Source organism: Phaseolus vulgaris, chromosome 6 (genome assembly GCF_051622355.1).
Source record: "Phaseolus vulgaris cultivar YP4 chromosome 6, ASM5162235v1, whole genome shotgun sequence".
Classification (NCBI taxonomy): domain Eukaryota; kingdom Viridiplantae; phylum Streptophyta; class Magnoliopsida; order Fabales; family Fabaceae; genus Phaseolus; species Phaseolus vulgaris.
The window spans coordinates 23,225,502-23,251,431 of record NC_143503.1 but is presented as its reverse complement, the minus strand read 5'-3'; the positions used below and the strand labels follow the sequence as shown (position 1 = coordinate 23,251,431).

At 28.8% G+C, this 25,930-nt stretch overlaps 1 protein-coding gene and 1 long non-coding RNA gene across 2 annotated transcripts; both read right to left on the bottom strand.

Moving 5' to 3' along the window:
* Positions 1-16,964: 16,964 nt before the first annotated feature.
* On the bottom strand, positions 16,965-18,431 carry LOC137833074 (uncharacterized). The gene is made up of 2 exons (XR_011084669.1): positions 18,304-18,431; positions 16,965-17,417 (listed from the first exon to the last, which is right to left on the bottom strand). It is a non-coding gene; the product is annotated as an uncharacterized LOC137833074 (long non-coding RNA).
* Positions 18,432-21,710: 3,279 nt separating this feature from the next.
* On the bottom strand, positions 21,711-25,641 carry LOC137831377 (E3 ubiquitin-protein ligase At4g11680). The gene is made up of 3 exons (XM_068639030.2): positions 23,648-25,641; positions 22,267-22,657; positions 21,711-22,169 (listed from the first exon to the last, which is right to left on the bottom strand). Exons 1-3 carry the CDS (start codon positions 24,091-24,093, stop codon positions 22,023-22,025), a joined length of 984 nt encoding a protein of 327 aa, XP_068495131.1. The 5' UTR covers positions 24,094-25,641; the 3' UTR covers positions 21,711-22,022.
* Positions 25,642-25,930: the final 289 nt, after the last annotated feature.

Genomic DNA, 25,930 nt, shown 5'->3' with positions numbered 1-25,930 from the left:
ATTTATTTTAAAACATTTATATAAAAATATATATTTTTAACTTTAATCATTAGTTTTTCATGTATGTATAATTTTAATCTTAAAAATAAATACGGTATATCTATAAAATAAGATTTTAATTTCTATATTTATACTAATTGTATTTTTGTTATTATTATATAAGTGTACATTGTTTTGGAATAATAAAAATATTTTATTTTAGTTTCCATGTTTTTAGACTCCTTTTAAATGAATAATTACTTGTTTTTTTATTTCTTTTTTTAGTTAATTTTACAATTTTTATTTTTTACATGTATCAAAAAATAGTAAAGAAATAAAGTAATTATTCTGTTTTTATTAACTCAAACCTTGACATGCGGTTTTATTTATTGTTAAAATATTAATAATTTGATACGTCAAAAAAATAAAAATATCAAAGATAAAATAATTAAAAAAATGCGCAAGAAACAGTTATAGGAATGATCTTTACTAATGGTTGTAGATAATACGTTGCCTAACTATTTTTTTTTTGGTAGAACATTTCCATTAGATGATTTTTTTTATTAGTGTCTCATTTGAACTCAAAAGTTGGATAAAGAAATTACTTTTATTTCATTTTTTATAAAATTAAAATTTTTAAATTTTCGAAGAGAAAAGATATAAAAATCATAAAAAATATGAAAACATTATTAATAAATGAAATGTGTTAGTATTACAAAATATAATTAATAAAAATAGTTAATGTTTAAATAGTATTATTTATATTAAATCACGCGTAAGAGAAAAATATATTACTTTGAATTATTATATTTAACTTATATATTTTAATTTTAATTATATTAATCCGCAATAAGAATTATTCAGTTCTTCTTTTATATAAAGATATAAAGACATAAAGATATGAGAGCCCCTAATAATTTTATTTGATAACCCTTAGATAAAATATAACAAAAAAAAAGTTTATAACATCTATGCTATTACTGCAGTTAATTCCCAGTAATAAATGTTAATATTTATGTAAATAAAACTTTATAAAAGAAAATAACACAAGTTAAATAAAAACTAAGAATTATTAAAAAGAAAAATAAAATTGGAAGAATGGAATCTCTTTTAAAGATATTTTTAAATGGAAAAAAAATCTCTCTAATTTTTTAATATTTTTTTCTACTTTCTTTTTAGATATATATATATATATATATATATATTTATTTATTTATTTTTTTAGATATATAATTTATGAAGTTATTCTTTCTTTAGAAAATATTGTTTTTAAGGAGGTAACAAATTTTTAAAATTATAAGAAAATTCCATTTCATCGTATTGTTAGATTTAAAGGTTGAGACGTTACATAAACTTTTAGAAAAATATTTTTTAAATGGTTTACGAAGTTATTTATAAATAATAATTTTTTTTGTTTATTATTTAATGATGTAACAAAATAAATAATAATTTTTTTTTATTGTTTAATGATGTAACATATCTTGTAATGATAAAATAAAAAAAATGCGTATACACTAAAGCTTTCGCGCCTGTATTCTCACTTGTATTTATATAAAAAAAATATTTTTAACTTTAATCATTAGTTTTTTAATCATTAGTTTCTCATGTATATATAATTTTAAATTTAAAAATAAATACCATATATCTATAAATCTCTATATTTTTTTTTTGAACATACAGTTCATCAAAATTTTAATATCATAAATAATATATCAAAAATAAATTATAGTTTTAAAAAGTTAAATGTTACATTTAACTTATTGAATAGCAAAGTGTAAGAATCATGTAAAAATAATATTTTTTAAAAACACTATTGTATTTTAATTTTTATTTATTTTGAATTCGGTAGTTTAAAATCGTATTTGAGTTTAAATACTTGTACAAATAGATTTAATTATATATTTTACTTTTTAACCATATAAATATGAAAATTAAAAAATAAAGTGATAAAATTAGTATCAACAACATCATCAGGTGAGTCCAACTTGATCCGACCTATTTGACTTGGGCACGACCATATTAACTTGAGAAGATTCAAGCAGGTAGGTCGGATTCTAGATGATCTCCGATCAGTTGGTCGGACTCTAGATGATCTCTGGTCAACCTCCCTCCAGATGATGGGGACTCAAGTTCGAAAGGGACGATGAGGCTTCTCTTGCAAAATACACTCCGATGCTCAAGTTAGTAAAACCACAAAATGTTATGCACCTATATATAAAGGTGATTCCCCTCTTTAACTTCCTCAATTTTTTCCTTATATAAATATTTGATTTTATTTCATTATTATGGGCATTGTGTCATTTCCTATTTTGTAAAAAAAAATCAAATTTTAAATTTTAAAAATTTTAAATTTTCAAACCCTAAAGCCTTTTTGAAACACTCCAAATTTTCAAAATTTTTACAATATTTGACTTTTTCAAATTTTAAAATTTTTAAAGATATCAGGTAAAAAAATTGGGAACAAAATTTTTATTCGAAATATTTTAAGAAAAATGTATGTAAGAATAGTTTTCAAATTGATTTAAGAAGCAGTCTTTCATCCTCATTGGATCTGGATATCTTCACTATGCATAAAACCACGTACCCACTCTACTTTCCACGTTCTTTTCTGAACCCTACTTCCCATTTTCTTTTCTCTTTCCTTTCTTTTTTCATGTAAAACATACTTTCATTCTCACTTCTCTTATCTTTCTATGTTTTGATTAATCTTTGTCGAAACCTAATTTGACATTTGTCTTATGAAATCGTATTGAAGTTTGTGACTAGATGGAGGGGAATGACTTTTAACAAAAGGAGTTGCAGACACCATCACAACAATCGATAAATCTCTTTATGTGCATTTCAATTTGTGAAACACTAATTTGACATTTTTCTTATGAAATTGTGATTGAAACATGTGACTGGAGGTATAAGAAGGACTCAATGAGAGGAGGCAGAGGGTAATGATGAAAGTCCTTTATCATAAGACGTTTTCTGGAAACAGTTTTATGGATTTAAATAAAATCATACATAATAGTGACTAAAATATATTCTCATTAACCCAAGTTTTACGGAAAAGTTACTTTCAATCTGATTTACTTATTCACAATCATCAAACAAGGAGAAACTTAGTTAGAAGAAGGTAGAAAGAGGAAGACACTAAACCTTAGGACACTATTTCCCGTATGTGTTCCTATCATTGTCGTGTTTACCCTCAAGCGCAAGGTTCCAATGCGAAGGAACATTGTTAAGAGTGATGTGTAATCCGGATTCGGTGTGTGTTACATCATCGAAAAAAAGTTGCATCTGCTTCTACATCCACGAAAGAGTATGGGTAAAGATTGGTATTTTTCTTATTTTATCCTTATATAAATATTTGATTTTATTTCATTATTATGGGCATTGCGTCATTTCCTATTTTTTCAAAAAATTTAAATTTTTTTAATTTTCAAACCCCAAAATCTTTTCGAAACACTTCAAATTTCAAAAAAATTAAAATTTTCAAATAATTATTTTTTTTAAAAAAAATTCAAAATTTAAAATTTAAAATTTCAAAAAATTGTTAGACCAATTTTATTATGTACTTAAAGGTGATCTGGAATTGAAAGAAAATTGGAGAGATGGAAGAGGGAGAAAGAGGAGAGTACATAGACTTAGTAGGTATAGATTATTTTCACATTTTCAGAATTTTACACATTTCCCAGTTTTTGTACGTTGCTTATATTTACAATTTCATTCCTACAGTAACATTGTTGTCTTCATCTCCAAATATTTTGATATTCATCTCTCAATCGAAGTTCAACATTCTGATATTCATCTCTCAATCGACGCTCCATCTTTCTGCTCATGGCCTATTTGGTATTTTTTTCATTTTGCCCTATTTTGTTAAAATCACTTTTCATTTTTCCCATTTCTGATGTCCTACATCCCCATTTTTAAAATTGCTGTGCGTTTTCATTTCGAAACTGCAGTGGCATCATCATATTACCAGATGATGGTGACTGAAGTTGCAAAGGGACGATGAGACTTCTCCGGCAAAATACATTCTGATGCTAACAAAATGTTATGTACTTATATATAAAGGGGATTCCCCTCTTTAACTTCCTTAATTTTTTCCTATTTTATCCTCATATAAATATTTGATTTTATTTCATTATTGTGGGCATTGTGTCATTTCCTATTTTGTAAAAAAAAATTCAAATTTTAAATTTTAAATTTTCAAACCCTAATGACTTTTTCAAACACTTCAAATTTTCAAAATTTTTAAATTTTCAAAAATCTTAGAATATTTTACTTTTTTAAATTTTGATAAATCTTTACATTTTCCAATTTTAAAATTTTAAAGATATTAGGTAAAAAATTGTGAACAAAATTTTTATTTGAAATATTTTAAGAAAAATGTATGTAAGAATAGTTTTCAATTTGGGAAGGAGGTTTGAGGGTTATAAATTAAACTTTCCTCTTTCACTGTTAGATATCCCAATTTGTAATATCTTCTCCCATAATAATAAAAGTGAGCTGTTTTTGCTGTGCTCGGAGATTAGGCTAAACAGGCCGAACTCCGTTAACAATTTTTGGGTGTGTTTTTTCCTCTTTATCTCTTTTATTATTCCGCTTTATTTATTCAATATTATTTGTCGGGTAGCTCTGTTAGGGTTTTGTTTTAGTGGGAAAATTACCCGTTTTTCCCAACAAGTGGTATCAAGAGCTAAAGGTTCGCCTTGGGTTGTTTGAAATTGTTTGTAATATTGAATACAATATTTTGAGTTTGTGATGAAAAGAGGTCGTCAGCAAAGTCAAACAAAGGGGAGAAGAGGGAGGTCTAAGTCTAAAGGTCGAGCCGTTGCCAAAGATGAGTGTGCTTTCTGTCACGAGAAAGGACACTGGAAGAAAGACTGTCCAAAACTGCAGAAGAAAGGGAAGGCTCCACAAGATGCAAATGTTGCAGAATGCAAAAGTGATGTGGAATCAGATATCTCTTTAATTGTCTCGCTTTCAGCATCATCGTATCCAGATGAGTGGATATTGGATTCAGGTTGTACTTATCATATGTGTCCCATTCGGGATTGGTTCTTTGAATTTCAAGAACTTGATGGTGGGGTTGTTTACATGGGTAATGATAATCCATGTAAGACAGCTGGGATAGGTTCAATCAAGTTGCGAAATCATGATGGATCCACAAGAATTTTGCGGAATGTACGGTACGTGCCAAAGTTGAAGAAGAATCTCATCTCATTGGGGGCTTTAGAATCTAAAGGCCTAGTTGTGACGATGCGAGATGGAATTCTTAAAGCAACTTCAGGAGCACTGGTGATGTTGAAAGGCGTGAGGAAGAACAATCTGTATTACTATCAAGGTAGTACAGTGGTGGGGACAGTAGCGACAACAACTTCTAGCTTTAAGAAGGATGTTGAGGCAACGAAGTTGTGGCATATAAGGTTGGGACATGCTGGAGAGAAATCCTTGCAAATTCTTACCAAGCAGGGACTGTTGAAAGGTACGTAGGCTTGCAAACTTGAATTTTGTGAGCATTGTGTTCTGGGAAAACAACGAAGAGTGAAGTTTGACACTGCAATTCACAATACCAAGGGTATTCTGGATTATGTGCATTCAGATGTATGGGGACCTGCCAAGACTCCGTCAATCGGAGGTAGGCATTATTTTGTCACTTTTGTTGATGATTTTTCCAGGAGAGTTTGGGTGTTTACTATGAAAAACAAAAATGATGTGCTTGAAATTTTCCTTAAGTGGAAAGCTCAAGTTGAAAATCAGACAGGAAGGAAGATTAAGGTTCTCCGAACAGACAATGGAGGAGAATACAAGAGTGATCCGTTCCTGAAGGTATGTCAAGATTGTGGCATAGTTCGACACTTCATTGTTAGAAAAACACCACAGCAGAATGGGGTGTCGGAGCGTATGAACAAGACACTAAGTTCGTTGTATGTTGTCTAATGCTGAGTTAGGCAGATAGTTTTGGGCTGAGGCTGTGACATACGCTCAACATCTCGTCAATCGTTTGCCATCATCTGCTATAGATGGCAAAACCCCGTTAGAGGTATGGTCTGGAAAACCTGCAACTGATTATGATTCTTTGCATGTTTTTGGTTCTATTGCATATTATCATGTGATTGAATCAAAGTTGGATCCACGGGCAAAGAAAGCTCTTTTCATGGGCTTTAGTCCTGGAGTGAAGGGATACCGTTTGTGGTGTCTAGAGGCAAAGAAGACGATTATCAGCAGGGATGTTACCTTTGATGAATCTGCCATGTTAAAGAAGGTAAATCCAGAAGGAGCTTATAGTACTCCACAACAGGTGGAGTGTGCCCCGAAGCATGTGGAGTTTGAGCCGACAGTGGTGATCCCAACACGAAACACCACAAGTGACTCTCCTATGGCAGAAGAAGAGTCAGATGAGAAAGAGATTCCTACCCAAGAATCTCAACAGCAATCAGTGCCAATTGCAGTTAGAAGACAGAGACGAGATATTCAAAAGCCTGCTCGTTTCATGGATATGGTTGCCTATGCACTTCCAGTTGTTGATGACATTCCATCCACTTACCCAGAAGCCGTTTTGAGTTCATAGAGTGGTAATTGGGCAGGTGCGATGGAAGAGGAGATGCAGTCTTTGAAGAAGAACAAGACGTGGAAGCTGACACAATTACCAAAAGGTAAGAAGGCAATTGGGTGCAAATGGGTATTTGCAAAGAAAGAAGGATTTCCTAATAAAGAAGATGTTCGCTACAAGGCAAGGTTGGTTGCTAAAGGTTTTTCTCAGAGGGAGGGAATTGATTATAACGAGGTATTTTCTCCAGTTGTTAAATATTCCTCCATTCGAATTTTGTTGGCCTTGGTAGCATAGTTGAATTTGGAGCTTGCTCAACTTGATGTAAAGATCACGTTCCTACACGGTGATTTGAAGGAGGAAATCTATATGACTCAACCAGAAGGATACAAGGTTGATGGTAAAGAAGATTGGGTTTGTAAACTTAGCAAATCGTTGTACGGACTGAAACAATCTCCGAGACAGTGGTACAAACGATTTAATAAGTTCATGAAGGATTAGAAGTACAAGAGAAGCAAATATGATCACTGTGTGTATTTGCGCAGACTTGAAGATGGTTCCTACATTTACTTACTCTTATATGTTGATGATATGCTGATTGCAGCAAAGAGCCAAGTTGAGATTGATTGGTTAAAGGCTCAGTTGAATAAAGAGTTCGAGATGAAGGATTTGGGGGAAGCCAAGAAGATTCTCGGCATGGAGATAAACAGGGACAGGGAAAGGGGAAAACTTTGGCTGTCACAGAAGCAGTATTTGCAGAAGGTACTACAACGTTTTGGTATACACGAAGATACAAAACCTGTAAGTACCCTACTTGCTCCTCATTTGAAATTGAGTAGTCGTTTATCTCCGACGACTGATGAAGAACGAGAATACATGGCGAAAGTCCCATATGCAAATGCAGTTGGAAGCTTGATGTATGCAATGGTGTGTACGAGACCAGATATTTCACAGGTTGTGAGTGTTGTTAGCAGGTACATGCATGATCCGGGCAAGGGTCATTGGCAAGCTGTGAGATGGATTCTACGGTACCTCCAAAATACCTTAGATGTTGGATTGGCATTTGAGCAAGATGAATCACTTGGTCAATGCATAGTTGGATATTGTGATTCTGATTATGCAAGTGATTTGGATAAGCGACGGTCTACAACTGGCTATTTGTTTACTTTAGCAAAAGCGCCAGTTAGTTGGAAGTCTACCTTGTAGTCCACGGTGGCTTTGTCTACGACAGAGGCAGAGTATATGGCGATTACAGAGGCGGTGAAGGAAGCAATTTGGCTTCATGGGTTGCTTAAAGACTTGGGAGTTGGTCAGAAACAACTTGAGTTATATTCTGACAGTCAGAGTGCTATTCATTTAGCAAAGAATCAAGTCTTTCGTGCACGGACGAAGAACATTGATGTTCGCTATCACTTTGTGCGTGAGATTCTCGAAGAAGAGGAGATTGTTCTCCAGAAGATTCACACTACGGAGAATCCTGCAGATATGCTCACCAGGGTGGTTACAAGGACCAAGTTTGAACACTGTTTAGACTTGGTTAATATCTTGCACATTTGAAGTTGGCGTCCGGAGGCGCAAATTTGAAGCACTGTAAAGTTTGTTTTTGTTATGTTTTGAGAAGATTTGTTTTAGGTGGGACTTGAAATTAAGGAGATTTGTTGATTTTGGCTTAATCCCAAGTCCCACATCGGTGGGTTCATTGTTTGGGAAGGAGGTTTGAGGGTTATAAATTAAACTTTCCTCCTTCACTGTTAGATATCCCAATTTGTAATATCTTCTCCCATAATAATAAAAGTGAGCTGTTTTTGCTGTGCTCGGAGATTAGGCTAAACAGGCCGAACTCCGTTAACAATTTTTGGGTGTGTTTTTTCCTCTTTATCTCTTTTATTATTCCGCTTTATTTATTCAATATTATTTGTCGGGTAGCTCTGTTAGGGTTTTGTTTTAGTGGGAAAATTACCCGTTTTTCCCAACATCTACTTCCCACTTTCTTTTTTGTACCCTACTTCCCATTTTCTTTTCTTTTCTCTTTCCTTTCCTTTTTCATGTAAAGCATACTTTCATTCTCACTTTTCTTTCTCTTTCTATGTTTTGATTAATCTTTGTCGAAAATTCATTGGAAATTTGCAAGAATCACTAGGAAGAACTGAAGGCATATCTGTTACCGACGACATAGACACTCAACAAGACACACTGTAAGTGTTACCCATTCAGTAATTAATTTAATTTTTTTTCTTATTGAGTTGTGACTTTGATGTTAAACAAAATCATTTGTTTCCGAAGGAATAGGTCACCTGTTGAAGGACGAGAGTCCGTGGAAAACTCCCAAAAAACTTTAACAGATGACGGAAGAGAAACAAACGAATTATTTGTTCGGGTGACTTGACTTACAGTCAATTTCTTTTTTTCTTTTTCTTATTTTAAGTTGCAACAAAATCTAACGAAATGTTTCTTAATATTGTCTATAATTTTTTTATGAATGTCGTATGTTTCTTTAGTAATCTTGTTTATCATTCTTAAAAAGTTATTAATAAAAATCATAAAAAATATGAAAACGTTATTAATAAATGAAATGTGTTAGTATTACAAAATATAATTAATAAAAATAGTTAATGTTTAAATAGTATTATTTTATATTAAATCACGCGTGAGAGAAAAATATATTACTTTGAATTATTATATTTAACTTATATATTTTAATTTTAATTATATTAGGTCCTCAATAAGAATTATTCAGTTATTCTTTTATATAAAGATATAAAGACATAAAGAAATGAGAGCCCTTAATAATTTTATTTGATAACCCTTAGATAAAATCTAACCAAAAAAAAAGCTTATAGCATCTATGTTATTACTGCAGTTAATTAATAAATTCTCCAGTTATACTACATTAATTCTCTTCATCTTTAAATTCCTCAGTTATTTTATAATAAGAACCCCAATTGAAGGGCGTTGTTATTGCTGTACAAACTACCACCATTATCATTTGTCTCTCACATCATTAATAGTTAAAAAAGCTTTATACATTAATAGTTAATTGATTTTTTTAAAAATATAAGTTTACTTAAAATTAAATTCACTATCACTCTTAATATTAATCCTATTAGATGATTAAAATAAAATATTCCTTTTTTTAATACATTAAATTCAATTTTTTAAATAAAATAAAATAAATGTCACACTGTAATAATTAGTGAGTGGGGTATGATTTTTGTTTTAAAGAAAAATAAAATAATAATTTTTTTATTTATGCAGGTTAGCGGGCCAAGCCGTCCCGCCCCGTTGTTGATGCACGTGGTAAATTATGCGAGGTGAGCTTAAGTGGTTTAGCCGGCTAGATTAGTGAACTCGTCCCGCATTTTTTAGTAGTGGGTTACAGGCCGACCCGCAAGGCCTGTCCATCGACAATAACTATAGCTAAACATAAAACTTACCATGAAAAGAATAAATATATACAATTAAGACATAATTTAATGAAGCAGAATTACGGTATCAGACGGACTGCCGATTTCTTTAAAATTCACGAGTTATCAAAACGAGAAGGTATAGACGGATTACGGAATTGAGTTTCATTTATTTATTTATTATTAGAAAATAGGCTAACACCAGTGTCAAGTAACTACATTTTGATTATGTAGATGAAATATTTATTAGATTATGAAAAGCAAAATACTTAAAAATATACACACCAAAAAATTACAAAACTGCATACTGTTATTAATTACTATAGAGTTATAGATTTATATTAAATAAATAAATTGTTACATATTTATAAATTATTATTAATTAATCATTTATAACAATTAATAATAATAAATTTCATTTTCCCGTATATTTTAAGTTAACCGTGGTTGGAATAAACTACATCTTAAGTAAATTGGTATTTTAGTTTTTATCATCTATTTGAATGAATTTAAGATAAAATAAATAAGACATTTTTGAATAAATTTGAAGATAAAATATCTATCTAAATCCTAAGAAATATCAACAACTTAAATTTAAGTGGATCCTAATAGAAAATATTTACAAACAATTTCATAATTGAATTGCTTCACATATTTAAATATAAACAATAATTACTAAGTTATTCATTGTTCTTTTCGGTTGACCTTCGGATTGGCTGGATGGGCAAACTCTGCTTCTAATCTGTCTCCTCTTGGTGCACTCCACTGAGACAAAGGGGACTCTACCAATTGATCACACGACGATTAAGTCAGTGTGAGCATACAATAATAATAAGTTCCAATCTCTAGTATTCAGAAACAACATACCTTTACTGGGGGTCTCAACCCCTTTTATAGTTATCCCTTTAACAGCTTTTACTCATGCAAATATAATCTCAACTGAAAGCATATATAACAGAAAAATATTCTGCCTACGGAGACCTTTACTCACGGGGCTAACAACAAAAGAGAATCTCGTACACTTTTATCTTGGGTGCTCACCATATAACTAATATCTCTATCTATTCAATATAATAACTCTATGCGTATATTTATTTAACCAACAACTCTTGTATATATTCACATATATTTATTCTAAAAGGTTAATATATTGACATATATATTTAACTAACAACTTTATATTAACATATGATCAAATTTATTATTTTCTCTATTTTAATTATTATCCACCGGGCTTATCAATGAAACTGGGCCGAGTCCATGACCCGCTTTTGGGTCCAAAGCCGAACTGACCATACCCAAATACTTAGACCGAAGTCCTGAGCACACGAGCACTCTATCTAGTACATTCATTAATTAAAATTGTTTAATTGTAACATAATAAATATTTTTAAAATCTTCTTTTCATTTCAACTATTTCATTTCTTATAAATAGATGAAGAGTGTGATAAGAAAACACATTTCAAAGAAGAAGAGAGTATAACAAAGAACAAAAATCATATTGAGTTTAAGTGATTCTTGATTGAAAAAGAGAGAAGAATAGTGACTAACCAAAACAATGATTTCATTTCTACATTGGATGGTGAAATCAATAATGATAATAATGACATTATTTCTATTGATGATGAAATCGATAGGATTTTAGGGTTAACCCATGAGTGAAAAAAAGACGATGACGTCGTTTCTATGACTGATGATGATATCAATGAGATGTTTTGCTTGACAATGAGGTATTTTATATTTATAAATTCTTCTTTATATATTTTTTGAATTTAAATTCTTCTTTATATCTTCTTGAATTTAAATTCTTCCTTATCTTTTATGAATTTAAATTCTTCTTTATATCTTCTAGAATTTAAATTCTTCGTTATCTTTTTTGAATTTAAATTCTTCTTTATATCTTCTTGAATTTAAATTCTTCGCCATCTTTTTTGAATTTAATTTTTTTTCTATATCTTTTTTGAATTTAAGGTTTAGACATTGAGTTTTAAGAATTTTTTCAATAGGATATTTTTTTCCTATTGTTAATCATTTTCCAATTTTATTTAATACTTTGAACTCCTTTTATTTTAATTATTTATATAATTTTTTTAATTAATCGACTACTCAAGTACAATTATTATTAGGTCATATTTTTATCATAGCTTTTTATCATTTCTCAAGTTAAATGATTTAATAAAGTAATATAATATATTTATTGCATTTAAAAATTTAACAAGTAAGAAAAATGAGATTTTCACTTTCTTCCCATAAACAATCTTGCAAAAAATTAAATTTAAAAGAACACTTAAGAGTGAATGTTATTTTTGAAAACTTTAACTAAACAAGAAAAATTAAATATTTTGAATTTTGAATTGAAATATAATCATTTGGAACACATATTTTTTTAAATAACAATTTGGTAACCTATTAGTAATAAAATATTATATTCAAAATAATAAAAATAAAAGTAAAAGACTTTTGAATTAAAATAATAATATACATCATTATTAGATATTGTGAAAGTAGTTAACATATTATATATTTTTTAAAATTCTTGAAGAGCTAAAACATTTTCATCATGACAAATATTTTTAATTTCGAAAGTAAAATTTTGTAGTTTCTAAAGTTATGATACTTAATTTAATATTTTTATGACTAAATTAATGACTATAATGACTTCAATTTTGAATTACTTCTTCTATGAAGGTTTGTGTTGGAGCAAGTAGGGTCTCTATATTAAATGTTTCACCTTATCAATCTACACCATTTAAGGATAATGGGGAACCTGCTTTTAAGTTTCCTACACCTACCATTCAACCTATTTCCCCTGATGTGTTTTGTTACAAAAACGCTCATACTCCTTCCGAAGTTTTTGCCACTCATGTTTCTGCTATATCACCAAACACTATTATATCTGAACATGTCCCGTCTGGTTGGGTTCAAATGCCTAACTATTCAAATCACTCAACACCTCCCGTATTGAAGTCACATCACAAGCAATATGAGCACTGGACAGAAAATGAACATAGGTACATTTTTAATGAAATTCTTATATTTTATTTTCCTGATTTCAATGTTATAATGGATATATAAATGGCTAAAAATTCAAAGAGTTAGTTTCACGTTATTCGATTTTAATTAAAAAAAGGATGTGTTTTATAGAAATATAATTTATTTTATTAAATTTCATTAACTTATTACTAATTATGAGATCAACTCTTTAGTCTTATTTTTTGGATGTATACAATTAGACATAAATATTAACTTACAAATACATTTTTGTAAGATTGAATTTCAATTAAAGTTTTTGATGAATTAATTTTGAGGTTTTTCATTACAGGTTGTTTATTATTGGACTTCAAAATTGTAGTTGGGGAGATTGGAAAAACATTTCAAAATATTATATTCCATCAAAAACTCCAACTCAAATTGCAAGTCACGCTCAAAAATATAGGCATCATCAAAACGGTCTAAAGAAAAATAAGAAGAGAAAAAGTATCCACGACATATCCTTTGACGACACTAAGTGAGTTAATTCTCTTTAATAAAGTAACTAATTAATTTAAGTTGTTGGTTCGTAGAATATTTATGTTAGTTGATTAAGTATGTTAATAAGAGTGATTAATTTCAATGGATAAATAATTTATAAATAATTTTTTTTAGGTTATTTAACTTCTTTTTAGTATAAGAGGTTATTTTTATCATTAAAGACTTTTAAACATAACAATATATAAAAGAAGATTTCTTTTTGTATACACCTGTTTTCCAATTTGATCCTTTATAATATTAAAATTTAAAAAATATTATTTAAAATCTTCTTTTCACTCAAACAATTTCTTATAGATATAAGAAGTGTGTGACGAGAAAACACATTTCAAAGGAGAGTATAACATAGAGAAAAAAAAATAATATTGAGTTTAAGTGATTATTCTTGAAAAGGAGAGAAGAATAATGACTAACCAAAACAATGATGTCATTTCTATAATTGATTGTGAAATCAATAATGATAATACTGATGTCATTTTTTTTATTATGAAATCGATAGGATAGTAGGGTTCACTAATGAGTGGAAAAAAGACGATAACGTAGTTTTTATAATTGATGATGATTTCAATAAGATGTTTGGCTTCAGTGGTTACGAATTGATTTCTACTACTAATGAGGTATTTTATATCTACAAATTCTTCTCAATATTTTTTAGAATCTAAGGTTTAAAATTGAGTTTAACAATATTTTCAATATGATTTTTTTTTCCTATTCTTATTATCATTTTCTAATTTTATTTCAATATTTTGAACAACTTTTAATTTAATTATTCATATAATATTTTAATTAATGATAATGAGGACTCACATAATCATCTTATATAATTGATATTTGATAATGTTTCATCACGAAAATTATGAATTTAATAGGATATATTAAAATTATTCAATATATATATATATGACATCATTATTAGATATAGTGAAAGTTGTTAACATATTATATATTTTTCTTAAAATCTTTGAGAGCTAAAACATTTTCATCATACCAAATGTTATTAATTTTGAAAGTAAAATTTTTGTAGTTTCATAAGTTAGGATACTCAATTTAATATTTTTATGACTAGATTGATGATTTTAATAACTTCAACTTTGAACATCTTCTTCTATAAAGGTTTGTATTGGAGCAAGTACGGTCTCTATATCAAATGTTTCACCTCATAAATCTACATCATTTAAGGATAATGGGGGATTTGCTTATGAGTTTTCTACACTAACCACTCAACCTATTTCCCCTAATATATTTGGTTACAATCACGCTCCTACTCCTTCAACGGTTCCTGCCACTCATGTTTCTGCCATATCACCAAACACTATTATATTCGAACATGTTCCGTCTGGTTGGGTTCAAATGCCTAACTATTTAAAACACTCAACACCTCCCGTATCGAAGTCACATCACAAGCATTATGAGCGCCGGACAGAAAATGAACATAGGTACATTTTCAATGAAATTCTAGTATTTTATTTTCCTTGTTTCTACGTTATATTGTTATATTGGATATATAAATGGCTAAAAATTCCAAGAGCTAGTGTGAGGTTATTCAATTTTAATTAAAAAAATGTGTTTTATAGAAATATAATATATTTTATTAAATTTGATGTTAAATTTGATGAATTTATTATTAATTATGAGATCAACTTTTTAGTCTTATTTTTTAATGTATAAAATTAGATATAAATATTAAGTTACAAATACATTTTTGTAAGATCGAATTTAAATTAAAGTTTTTGATGAATTAACTTTGAGGTTTTTCATTACAGGTTATTTCTTATTGGACTCCAAAAGTGTAGCTCAGGAGATTGGAAAAGCATTTCAAAATGTTACATTCCATCAAAAACTTCAACTCAAATTGCAAGTCACGCTAAAAAATATAGACATCATCAAAATGGCCTAAAGAAAAATAAGAAGAGAAAAAGTATCCATGACGTAACCCTAGATAACATTAACATGGGTGTTGTTCCTAGTTTCATTAATAAAGAACAACGACTTTGTCTTACCCCAAATTTTTCAATACAACCACAAAAAATATAAGAATTACAACATATCAACTTATACAACATGTATTATCAAAATTGTGGTTATTTGTGAATATATTAATTGAGTTGATGTATAGTTTGTCTTGAGTTACAAAAGAAATAATATTGAGTTTAAGTGATCATTGATGGAGAAAGAGAGAAGAATAATGGCTAACCAAAACAATGATAACAATGATAACATTTCTATAACTTATGATGAAATCAATAATGATAACTATTATATTGTTTCTATAATTGATGATGTAATCAATGATATATTAAGGTTAATTGATGAGTGGAAAAAAAAATTTAAGCTTGGATGAGGGTAAGACATTTCTCCAATACATACTTGCTATAGATGACGAACTATAAGATGACATGGATGAATTGCTTTCTAACAATGAGGTTTTTCATATTCATGAATTTTGTAGGATTTAGGGTTTGAATTTTGAAAAAAAATCTATATAATAATTTTTTTCTACTATTATTATCTTTTCTAATCTTATTTCAATATTTTGAACTCCTTTTAATTTGATTATTTAATATATTTTTTAATTAATAATAATGACTATTCACAATTATTAAGTCTTGTATAATTGATATTTGATAATCTTTCATCACGAAAATGATGACTTTTATTAGGAAGGATTAAAATTGTTCAAACAAATATTTTTAGATATATATATATATATATATATATATATATATTTGAAATTAAAGAATAACATGATATGTTTATCATATTTTTTATTATTCCTCGAGTTAAATGATTTAATAAAGTATTATAACATTTTTATCATATTTAAAAATTCAACAAAGAAAATGAGATTTTCACTTTCTTGGCATAAACAATCGTGTGAAAAATCTAAAATTTAAAAACGCACTTAACCATGAATGTTATTTTTTAAAACATTAACTAAACCAGAAAAATTAACATTCTCAATTTTAAAATGAAAAATAATTGCCACACACTTTTCTTTAAACAACAATTTGATAACCCTTTTAAAAATAAAATTTATAATAAAATAATAATATACGTAATTATTAAACATTATGAAAGTTTTTTTTATCAGATATTGAAAGTTGTTAACATATTATAATCCTTTTAAATTCTAGAAGAAATAAAACATCTTCATCACACTAAAGGAAAGTTATTAATTTTTAAAATAATTTCTTAATAAAAAAATTATATTAATTTTGTAGCTTCCAAATATTGTAAGTTACTATATTTTGTTAAATATTTTTGAAGACTTTCCATTCTCAATTTTTTTTTATAAAGGTTTGTGTGAGGACAGGACAAATACGATTTTAATAACATAAGTACCTCTCAATGAATTCTAATATTTTATTTTTTTATATTTGTATGTTATGAATTTTGTACATCATCTAGTATTACATATATAATGAAGATATAAGTTGATAAAAATATAAAGAGTTAGGTGTTACCATGATTGAATTATGAGTTTTGAAATGAGTAGAGAGAGAAATTGAAGATGAAGTAGAAGTAAGTTTTGATATGATTGGGAAAGTTTATAGGAGTGATGGTTGTTTGTGTAAATGTATGGATGTATGTGTAAAAAGGTTTTACACTTAGAAAGATGAAAGTCCTATGCATAATAGCTATTGAGCTTGGAGTGAGTCACTGATTGGACCAGCTTTAGAACCCAATTCAGCGAGGTTGGAACCAATCGATTTTCCACGACGCATGTCGGAAGATCGATGGTGGCGACATCTAAAGGAACCAACATGTGTGGTGGGTGAGCATAGACAATTCATCCTCCCAGGTGATCTTTTTCTATTTAAGGTTTCAGATGTTGTTGGTGACACAAGCATGTGTGAGTTCTTCTTTAGGATTTCCACGTCCAATTCTGGAAGTTTACTTACCATGATCTTTGGTGGCTTTTGGTCAACCTTTGGTTCCATTTTTCTCCTATCACAACCTTTTTCCTATTAACAAAACAAATTACACATTAAATCAATTTCATTTCTATTTTTCTTCATTTACTCTTATTTTGTTCTATTTTTTATATCATAACAATACTCAATACAAGACAATCATGAAATAGAAACTAATTTTAGAGACAACAAATAATTAGTTGCTATAGTGACTAAATTAGAAACCATTTTAGAAACTAACAAAAATTTGGTCTCTAAATTAGTTTCTATTATTGTTAAATGGTTTTTAAATTGGTATCTTTTGCTACCAAATTTATAATCTAAATAATTGGTAGTTAAAATCTTGGAAGCTAATTAGATACCAATTTAGAAAATATTTAACAATAATATAAACTAATTTAGAAACCATTTTTTTTAGTTTCTAAAATAGTCTCTAATTTAATTACTATAACAACTAATTATTTTTTGTCTCTAAAATTGGTTTTTATTTTATGATTGATTTTCTTGTAGTGGCTTGATAAAAGTAATTTGTTTTTATTAATAGTCTTGTATTATGAGGAGACGTTTATTGATACAAACATGATCAATTCATTATTTTAAATATACCTGAATTAGAACAAAGAAAAAAAAATTAAGAGAAGTTTTTAGTTGATAGAAGTTTTGCTAATATTCGATAATGTTCAACGTTAATTAAAGAAAAGTTTAGTATTGATTTAAAGAAGTTTGAAAAGGTAAAAGTCTCATAAAACATCAAGTGATGAAGATGGAAAATATGAAAATGGTTTGATATGGAAGCTCATGTATCATGTCACAAAACAAAGAATCACACACAATAAATAAATATGTATATATAAAGAAAGAATTTCATGTTTAATCAACATGATTATAGGAACAAACATGGTTGTTCTTAAAAGCAAAAGAATATTACAATACTTACCTGTGTTTGTGGGATATAGCATGCAAAAAGCTTGAATGAACAATAACCAGCTTCTCAATGTTCTTTGAATTATGAGCAGGAAGAGTAAAAGAGAAGAAGGTGATATTTTCAATTGCTACACTTCCCACAAAAGAAAAAATAGTGAAAATTCCATTAAAAAAAACCCTGAGTAAGCCTAAATCATTGGGAATGTTGTTCACTACCTTAATTTTGTTATTACAAATATGTGGTTTTTATCAAATCAACCATTTTTATTACAAATTTGTGGTTTTTTAACTAAATCAACAGTCTATAACTGCAAGTTGTTACCTTTTTTTTCTACAAAAATGAGGCACAAAGATTCAGTTAAAAATAAATTTCCTTTATTAGGGTGTCATTTCATCACCATTGGTAACTTCTTTTAACTATTTTACCTGAATTAACCCCAAAATGTGTTTTCCAACATTTTTATGATTTTTAATTTATTTTAAGCATTTCATTGTTGTGTTGTACTAAATAAAGTGTGAATTATGACAAGTGATTTGACACTTTGTTTGTGGGAGAGTTTAATGTGCACACATTTTAATTCTATACTCCTATGTAAAAAGGAAATAAAGTGTGAAATGTTTAATGTGCAAATTTTAGTTCTAATTAGGTTATTAAATATTCATTTTACATTAAAATAAATAAATAAATAAAATTAGTGCTGAAAATTAGCTCCTTTTTAATAATATAAGGGGAAAGATATTTTTTTTTCTTTTTTTTAAAAAAATTATGACATTTTCTTCACTTAATTATAAAAATATATATTTTCATATCTTTTGTAAATATTGAGGGTAAGTTAATACTTGAAAACATTCTTTATAAAGTTCTAAAATATTAAAAGCATACAAGTTTCAGATATCAATTTGTATATATATTGTTTTTTTTTCATTTTTATATTTTATAAAAAAAATGAATTTAAATATTATGACTCAATTTTCTAATTTTGTTATCTGGTTTGTTATAAGATTTGTGTTATTTAACTTAATCAGTGTTTCATCTAAAATTGTTTAGCTTTGCATTACTTCAAAAAGTATAAAATTGAAAATATAATTAAATAAAAATCAATTTAAAAAAAATAATTATTTACTATATTAACTAAAATAAATACTAAAAAAGTTATTAATATCAAAAAATAATTTCTAAATTTTTAAATTATGTTTTAAATTAATATTTAATTACATATAAATATCTAATAACTAACAGAACACATCTAAACCTAGAATATGTGTTCTACCTGTATTTGAAATTTGCATGAAGCTTCTTCAATGGAGTAGGTTTTAATATCTCACCCTTTTACTATTCTTTCTTTCTTGTAATGTTATCTTTGTTACTGTTTTATTGCTTAAAGTTATATTATTTCTCAATGTTTTTCTTTCTTACTAGTTTCATACTTTGAGATTCATCAACGTTTTAATCATTGCTTGTTTTGCTTGTTGTTGTTCTCTTGTGGAATTACCTAACTTAAATGTTAAGAATTTATCTTTTCCTTATAATTTGATGTCCAATTTTGTTTTTTCATATGATTTCATTTATCTAAATACCGAAATCATCATCCTTTCCATAATGGGAAGAGTTTGAATTTGTGATACAACATAGTATTAATTTAAAATTATTGAAATTAAATTTAGAAATAAATATAAAATATGAAAAATTAAATAAATAATTAAGAAAGTAGAATATTTTAAAATAAATTATCATTATTTAGATTTCAATACCGTGACCATCTTTTGATATTTATAAATTTGATTACTAAAGGAGTTTGTATACATTTAGTGGTTAAATTTGTTTCAATGCAATTAACTAGTAAATTATTAGCTTCTATATTTATCATTAAATTAATTTCTATATAATTAATTGTTAAATTGATTTTTTATGTTTGCTCACTAAATTAATTTTTATATAATGGTAAATAAATTGATTTCTGAAACAAAATTAAATTGGTATTTAACATTGTTTATGGTTTTAATTATTTATTATTATTAAATTCTTGAATTAGTATTTAATTTTATCATTTTAAAGACTAATAAATTAATTTTTAAAATCATTTTTTTCTTGATAGTTACGTTTTTTTTAATAATCAATGTGAATTTAAGGATTTTACTAAAAACTAAGAAATATGTGGGATTACCTGTCAAGGTAAAGTTAATATATATTTTGAATTCATTTTACATAATTTTTATAATTAAAAATAAATTTATTAATATTTTTAATAATTAAATCAATCAAGAGGATACCATAGAATCAATTTCACACATTTTTTTCAATAAATAGATTCTTGAAATTGATTTCAAAAATTTTAAACTATCAACCATTTCAACACAATTTGTTGAAAAATAAAGATTGAATACAAATTAAAAGAAATGTTAACAGATATAAACTCTTATTTAATTTTTAAAACTATATATATTAAAGCATAGCAAAAAAAAGTGTTAAAAAAGGTAAGTTTATTACTTCACCTCTCAAATTACACGTATCAGCTTTTCATTTTAAATAAAAAATATAATATTATAAACTCTCAAAATCGTACTCATTATCATGATGTAGATTTTAACTTCTAATAAAAAAGTTATCTTTTTACGATTTTTTTTTTTAAAATTAACACATATGATTGATTACTCGTTTAAAATAATGAAAGCACTTTGTTTAAAGTTTAATTATGGTATACTATCAATGTCAGTTTTTTTACATTATCATTTTATTTAAAGGCACTGTAAATATAATTTTTAAAGCAACTTTCAAACAAAAAAATATTAATTTTAATTATACAGTAAAAATTCATAATTAGATGCCAGGATAAAAAAAAGTTTCATTTTATGTTTTTATTCCAAATAGATTCTAATTATTTTTTTGTGTGTGTGAACATGTAGTCTCAAATGTTGATCAAACTCATGTACAACAAAACCTTATCCCAGTGTGAAATCAAACTCATATAACATTATAACCAATAAATTGTAGTACCAACCTACCCAAACATGTTTTTAAATTGTTCAAGATTTTACATGTTACACATGCAATGAAATCACTTGAGTTGAGTTCATTAATGGTGCAAAATCTATTTCAACCCAACATTGAAAATGGTAATTTAGTTTTGATGTAGGATCCCTACATATGCAAGGACTATTTTTCCCAACTTAATTTTTTTTTTACAAGTTTCTTAATTACTAAAATTAAACTCAAATGAGAAAAAGTGGCATTTAAATTTAAAAAAAAAACACTAATTTTGAGTGATACTAGATTCGGTATCCATGAGTAATGTTCTAAATATTAAAAACAAGACAACATTAAAAATGGTCAATTAAATTTTTAGGAATAATTAGTAGTTGAGAAAACTGATAAACATTTGGTACTAATAATATGATTAAAGTAAAAAAAAAAAAAAAGTGTACTCTAAATAAGTTTATTATACAAAATATTAGGAGCAAATATAAATATTTACTTCATTATTCAATACACCTTACAATAAGATTTAGATGACATGATAACAAGGGAGGAAAAGCTTGTAGAAACAATGGAGTAATTTGAAAAGTAAGGGGATTGATTCACTCCTAAGAATCAAGTATTCTGTGTAGTGTTTTGGTTACTGGTGACCTCTTCTGTACATGTACAAACTCACTCATGTAACCAAAGAGGAAAAAAATACAAAATAATTGGAAACATATATCGAAATCAATGTTCTTGAGTGTTGTGTATGATGGCTACCTTTGTAATCCTTGTTTACAAAGGGGGCAACATGATATGATTCTTAGCCATTGATCCACACATTTTAGGTGGAACAAATGGGAACAAGGTAATTGCCTCACTTCTTCTTTGTCTTTGTACTTGGCCAAGCAAATGCAGCATTCCTGTGGATTCAGCCAACACCACAATATCAGTTCAATATGAAATATCAAAGTCAAAATCAAAATGTTGCAAATTCTCTATGATGATAATGTCACTTACTGGATCATCATTGATCAATCTTTGAGTGGTTTGAGAGTCATTGGCAAAGTCCAAGTTGGTGTGAGCACCTTTGTATCTCCAACTTGGGATTTCTGAGATTTGATCATCTGATGCCCCTCTAGCAGAGGAGCCCATGCTCATGTTGTATCCAAGGAGGGTGCTCATCAATGGCACACAACAACACAACAGCAAAAACAGAAGAAAAGGGAAAGAGTAGCATATTGCATTCCAGCCAAGTAGGATCATGCATAACACCTGCAGTTTAGGAGCTTGTTGGAATGACCCTAAACGTGAGTCAAAGGCCCAAACATTGCCCATCACAAACCATATGGCAAAGAAAAGCTCAAGTGAACTTCTGCATTTGTCCATCAAGTGTGAGCTCCTCAACACACTGCATGATGCAAAGTTCAAAAATAATTTCAGATGAAGTTTTCTTTATGTACCAAACATAGAACAGTTTTGTTGTTTAATACATTATTTTCAATGTTTTTTATTTGATAACATTCATGTGCTTCTCATTAAATAGTAGGTTTAGCTTTTTGATTTATTGGTTTTTATCTCCAATTTAATAAATCTTACACTAATTTTGCTTAACAGGATATGCACTGACAGTGTAAATTGTTTGTTATCTAATCCCAATATGATAAATCTGTTAACTTTTGTTCTAATTAGTTTAAAATTTTCACCAACAGTGATTTTTGTTTGAATTGAAGGCATCAAAGGTGGAAAATGGTGCCTCATGATTGACCCAATAAAAGCTAGGTTAGGTCAACCGAATTCAAACATAATTGTGCGAAGCAATAACCTCTTGTCTGGCCTATATTTTGCTTGGTTCCTGCTCCAACCAGTTCTTTGTCAGTGAAAAAGTTAGGTACTTTCTCATTCCCTTTCATTCACTCTGAAATTTTTATTACTTCATGCTTTTATTGTCTTATGTCCTAACTTATGTGATGAAAGTTGAGGTGCATTATTAAAACTACAAGAGTTTCAATCTCATCAATGCTCTGACCCCTTTCCAGCTCTGTTTCCCCATGTGCACCATGTGCAAACCCTTAGGCCCACTACAATAATTGGGCTCTCCCTTAGGAAAAATAAAATAAAATAAAAAGTCCATCTTTAGAAGTTTCTTATTTTCTTGTTGAAATACTATACTACTCAATTAAAATTCAACAGTATAATTATTAGATTTTTTTTTTTATGACATGAGATTCTGTGTTGAAGTTGTTTGAATTCAACCATAAAACCAATGCAGTCAAACATTTTCTAATTTCAACTAGGCAAGTTTTCACACAATGAATATCCTATAAATTCTAACTTATTGGTACTACCAATTGGTAATGATAATGAAAGGAAAATTGTTGAAATGAATAGCAAAGGGTACCTTGATTCTTCATTGTTTCTCTGCTGTTCCAAATCAGAAAGGTTCAGACCACCTCCTTGAGTCACATGGAGTTGATAGTAGCGGCCACAAAGTAGCAGCAGATTAAGGACACACCCAATATCATAACCTGCTAGCCACACCCTCATAGGCCAAATAGGCTTCTCACTCTTTGAAATGGCCAAAGTGAGTGTTGTGATTGTTATCTGGAGCACTAAAGCAATCAACTCCAGCATCATCCACGTGCTAGAATTGAAGGGGTTGGAACCAAGATCAGATCTTGGTCCATTTTGGTAATGGAATACTCTTCTCAAGAAGGTGAACCATCTTGATCTAGATACTCTCATGGCCACTCTAGTCATGAAAGAAGGTGAAGAAGCTTGAGGATGGCTGTTTTGGGCACCGGCCATGCTATGTTCTGATGCAGAATTTGAAGGAAATGAAGCCATGCTGCTTCAATTAATTGGAGTATTGATTGGAAATGTAGTCTTTGGAAAGGAATAGAGGATAATGAAGAAAAGATACCCCTTTTGCCTCTATATATGTATTCAGATCAGAACTAGTCCAAAATTGAAAAACGTGTGTGCCTGAGACCAAGTCTTGTTTGATTCACAGTACATACCATTTAAGAATCGAAGGAGAGAGCCAAACTTATTTGAAGTCTTGGAGATAATTTAAAAGGCATAAGAAGCATTCAAGAAAGATCACTATGCTTTAATTTAAAAATACCATCTATTGAGGGCTCAAGAGCACGAAATTCAGCAACCAAAGTTGTCTACTAATTGAAACTAGCTCCAATATTCTTGAAAAGCAGGAGCCTCATCTCATGCTGTGAACTTGGAGAAACTTTCAGGGTCTGCACCACCACAGCTCAAAAACTAGGGACCAATACTACTATTGCTGTAATTACAAACCAAGGTTTGAAGGGCATGCCATGAACCCTTTAGCATAACAAGTCTGAGAGGGTGAAAAAGTGTAGTGAGTGTGAAGAAGGGGAGTTGGAGATTAAGTGTATATAGAAGGAAGTTAGGAAGCAGAAAAGGAAGATTGGTATGAAGGGTATGTCAGGAAGGTGAAGTTTGAGTCTCAGAAGGTGACCAAGAATCGACTACTGAACTTTGCTTTGATTACAAGAGACTCTCAAGGTTTGGAGGGAAGTTAACCGTTGGCCAACTTCCTCTATAGCTATATTTCCTATGAAGTAAGAGTTGCTGAGAAAGCAATTGGAGTTCAATTTTTCAGAACTTTCTCTCTCTTCCTTTGTGAAAATTAGGACAAACGCAAAGATTTTTTTTTCTTTCTCTCCACCCCTCTTATTATTTTTGGAATTAAAGTAAAGTTTATTAGTTTTTTCTCTCTTTGAATTCAAGTGGATAAGACTTAAAGTGATTATCTGATACATTCATACATGCGTAGGACTCCAAGGGGTAATGTTTGTTTGTTCATAACGTGTCCTTCATAAATGCATTCTTTATATATCACACAAATAACAATAAGCCAAGAAATTGTTTTTGAATTCTGGCGGGGACAACTGATTTTGATATTGTGTGGTGTTGTAAATGGTTGCCCACCTAATCCAACTAGCAATTTGTGTCAATGTTGAGAGGATTGTGGCCCTACTTGGCCTAGGAATGACTGACACAGTTTTGCATCTTGGCCACAACATTTCCAATGGGGGGTGCTTGTTTTTTAACCTGTTCTGATATTTTTAGAGGTGAAGATAATGACTCTGTTACTTTGCTTACATGATTATTTGGATCAAGGTTCTGCTTAATTATGCAGATAGCTTCATTTGCTTAACTTTGCACTGTGGGTAATGTAAGATTTTCACCTAATTGTGCTAATCATCAGTGAAGACAAATAATTATGATACCATGAATAAGCATGCAAGTGGTGTTGTTTAAGGTTAAATGCCTCCATCCACTTTTCATATTGTAATCTGATCAATTATGCTGCCCATTGAATGTAGAGCTCTCAGAATATCTATCTTCTTTACCAAAACTTGCAAATCAATGGAGACAATGTAACATTTTTTTTGTCAAAAACAGATCTTTGGCCACATAGGGTATGTTTGTTGATTTTATTTACAAATTTGTCACATTTAATTTTACTTTTTTTTATATTTGTACATAAAATAAAGAAAAAAAGGGCTTTTTAATAGTCTTGTAGTTGAAAGTGAAAACAAAAGTAATCAAACTTTTAACTTTTTTACCATTTTTTTCTCATTATAATGAGTTGAACATGAACAAGGTTGAATCTTATTTGTCAAGAACTAGAAAAATTCAA

What these genes read in the sequence shown, in the direction of transcription:
- LOC137831377 (XM_068639030.2), bottom strand. Translation starts at nt 24,093, where the DNA reads ATGGCTTCATTTCCTTCAAATTCTGCATCAGAACATAGCATGGCCGGT. An exon ending in AGAAACAATGAAGAATCAAG is followed by an intron (nt 22,658 to 23,647) that starts GTACCCTTTGCT and finishes TGCATCATGCAG; the next exon opens with TGTGTTGAGGAGCTCACACT. An exon ending in GATTGATCAATGATGATCCA is followed by an intron (nt 22,170 to 22,266) that starts GTAAGTGACATT and finishes CTGAATCCACAG; the next exon opens with GAATGCTGCATTTGCTTGGC.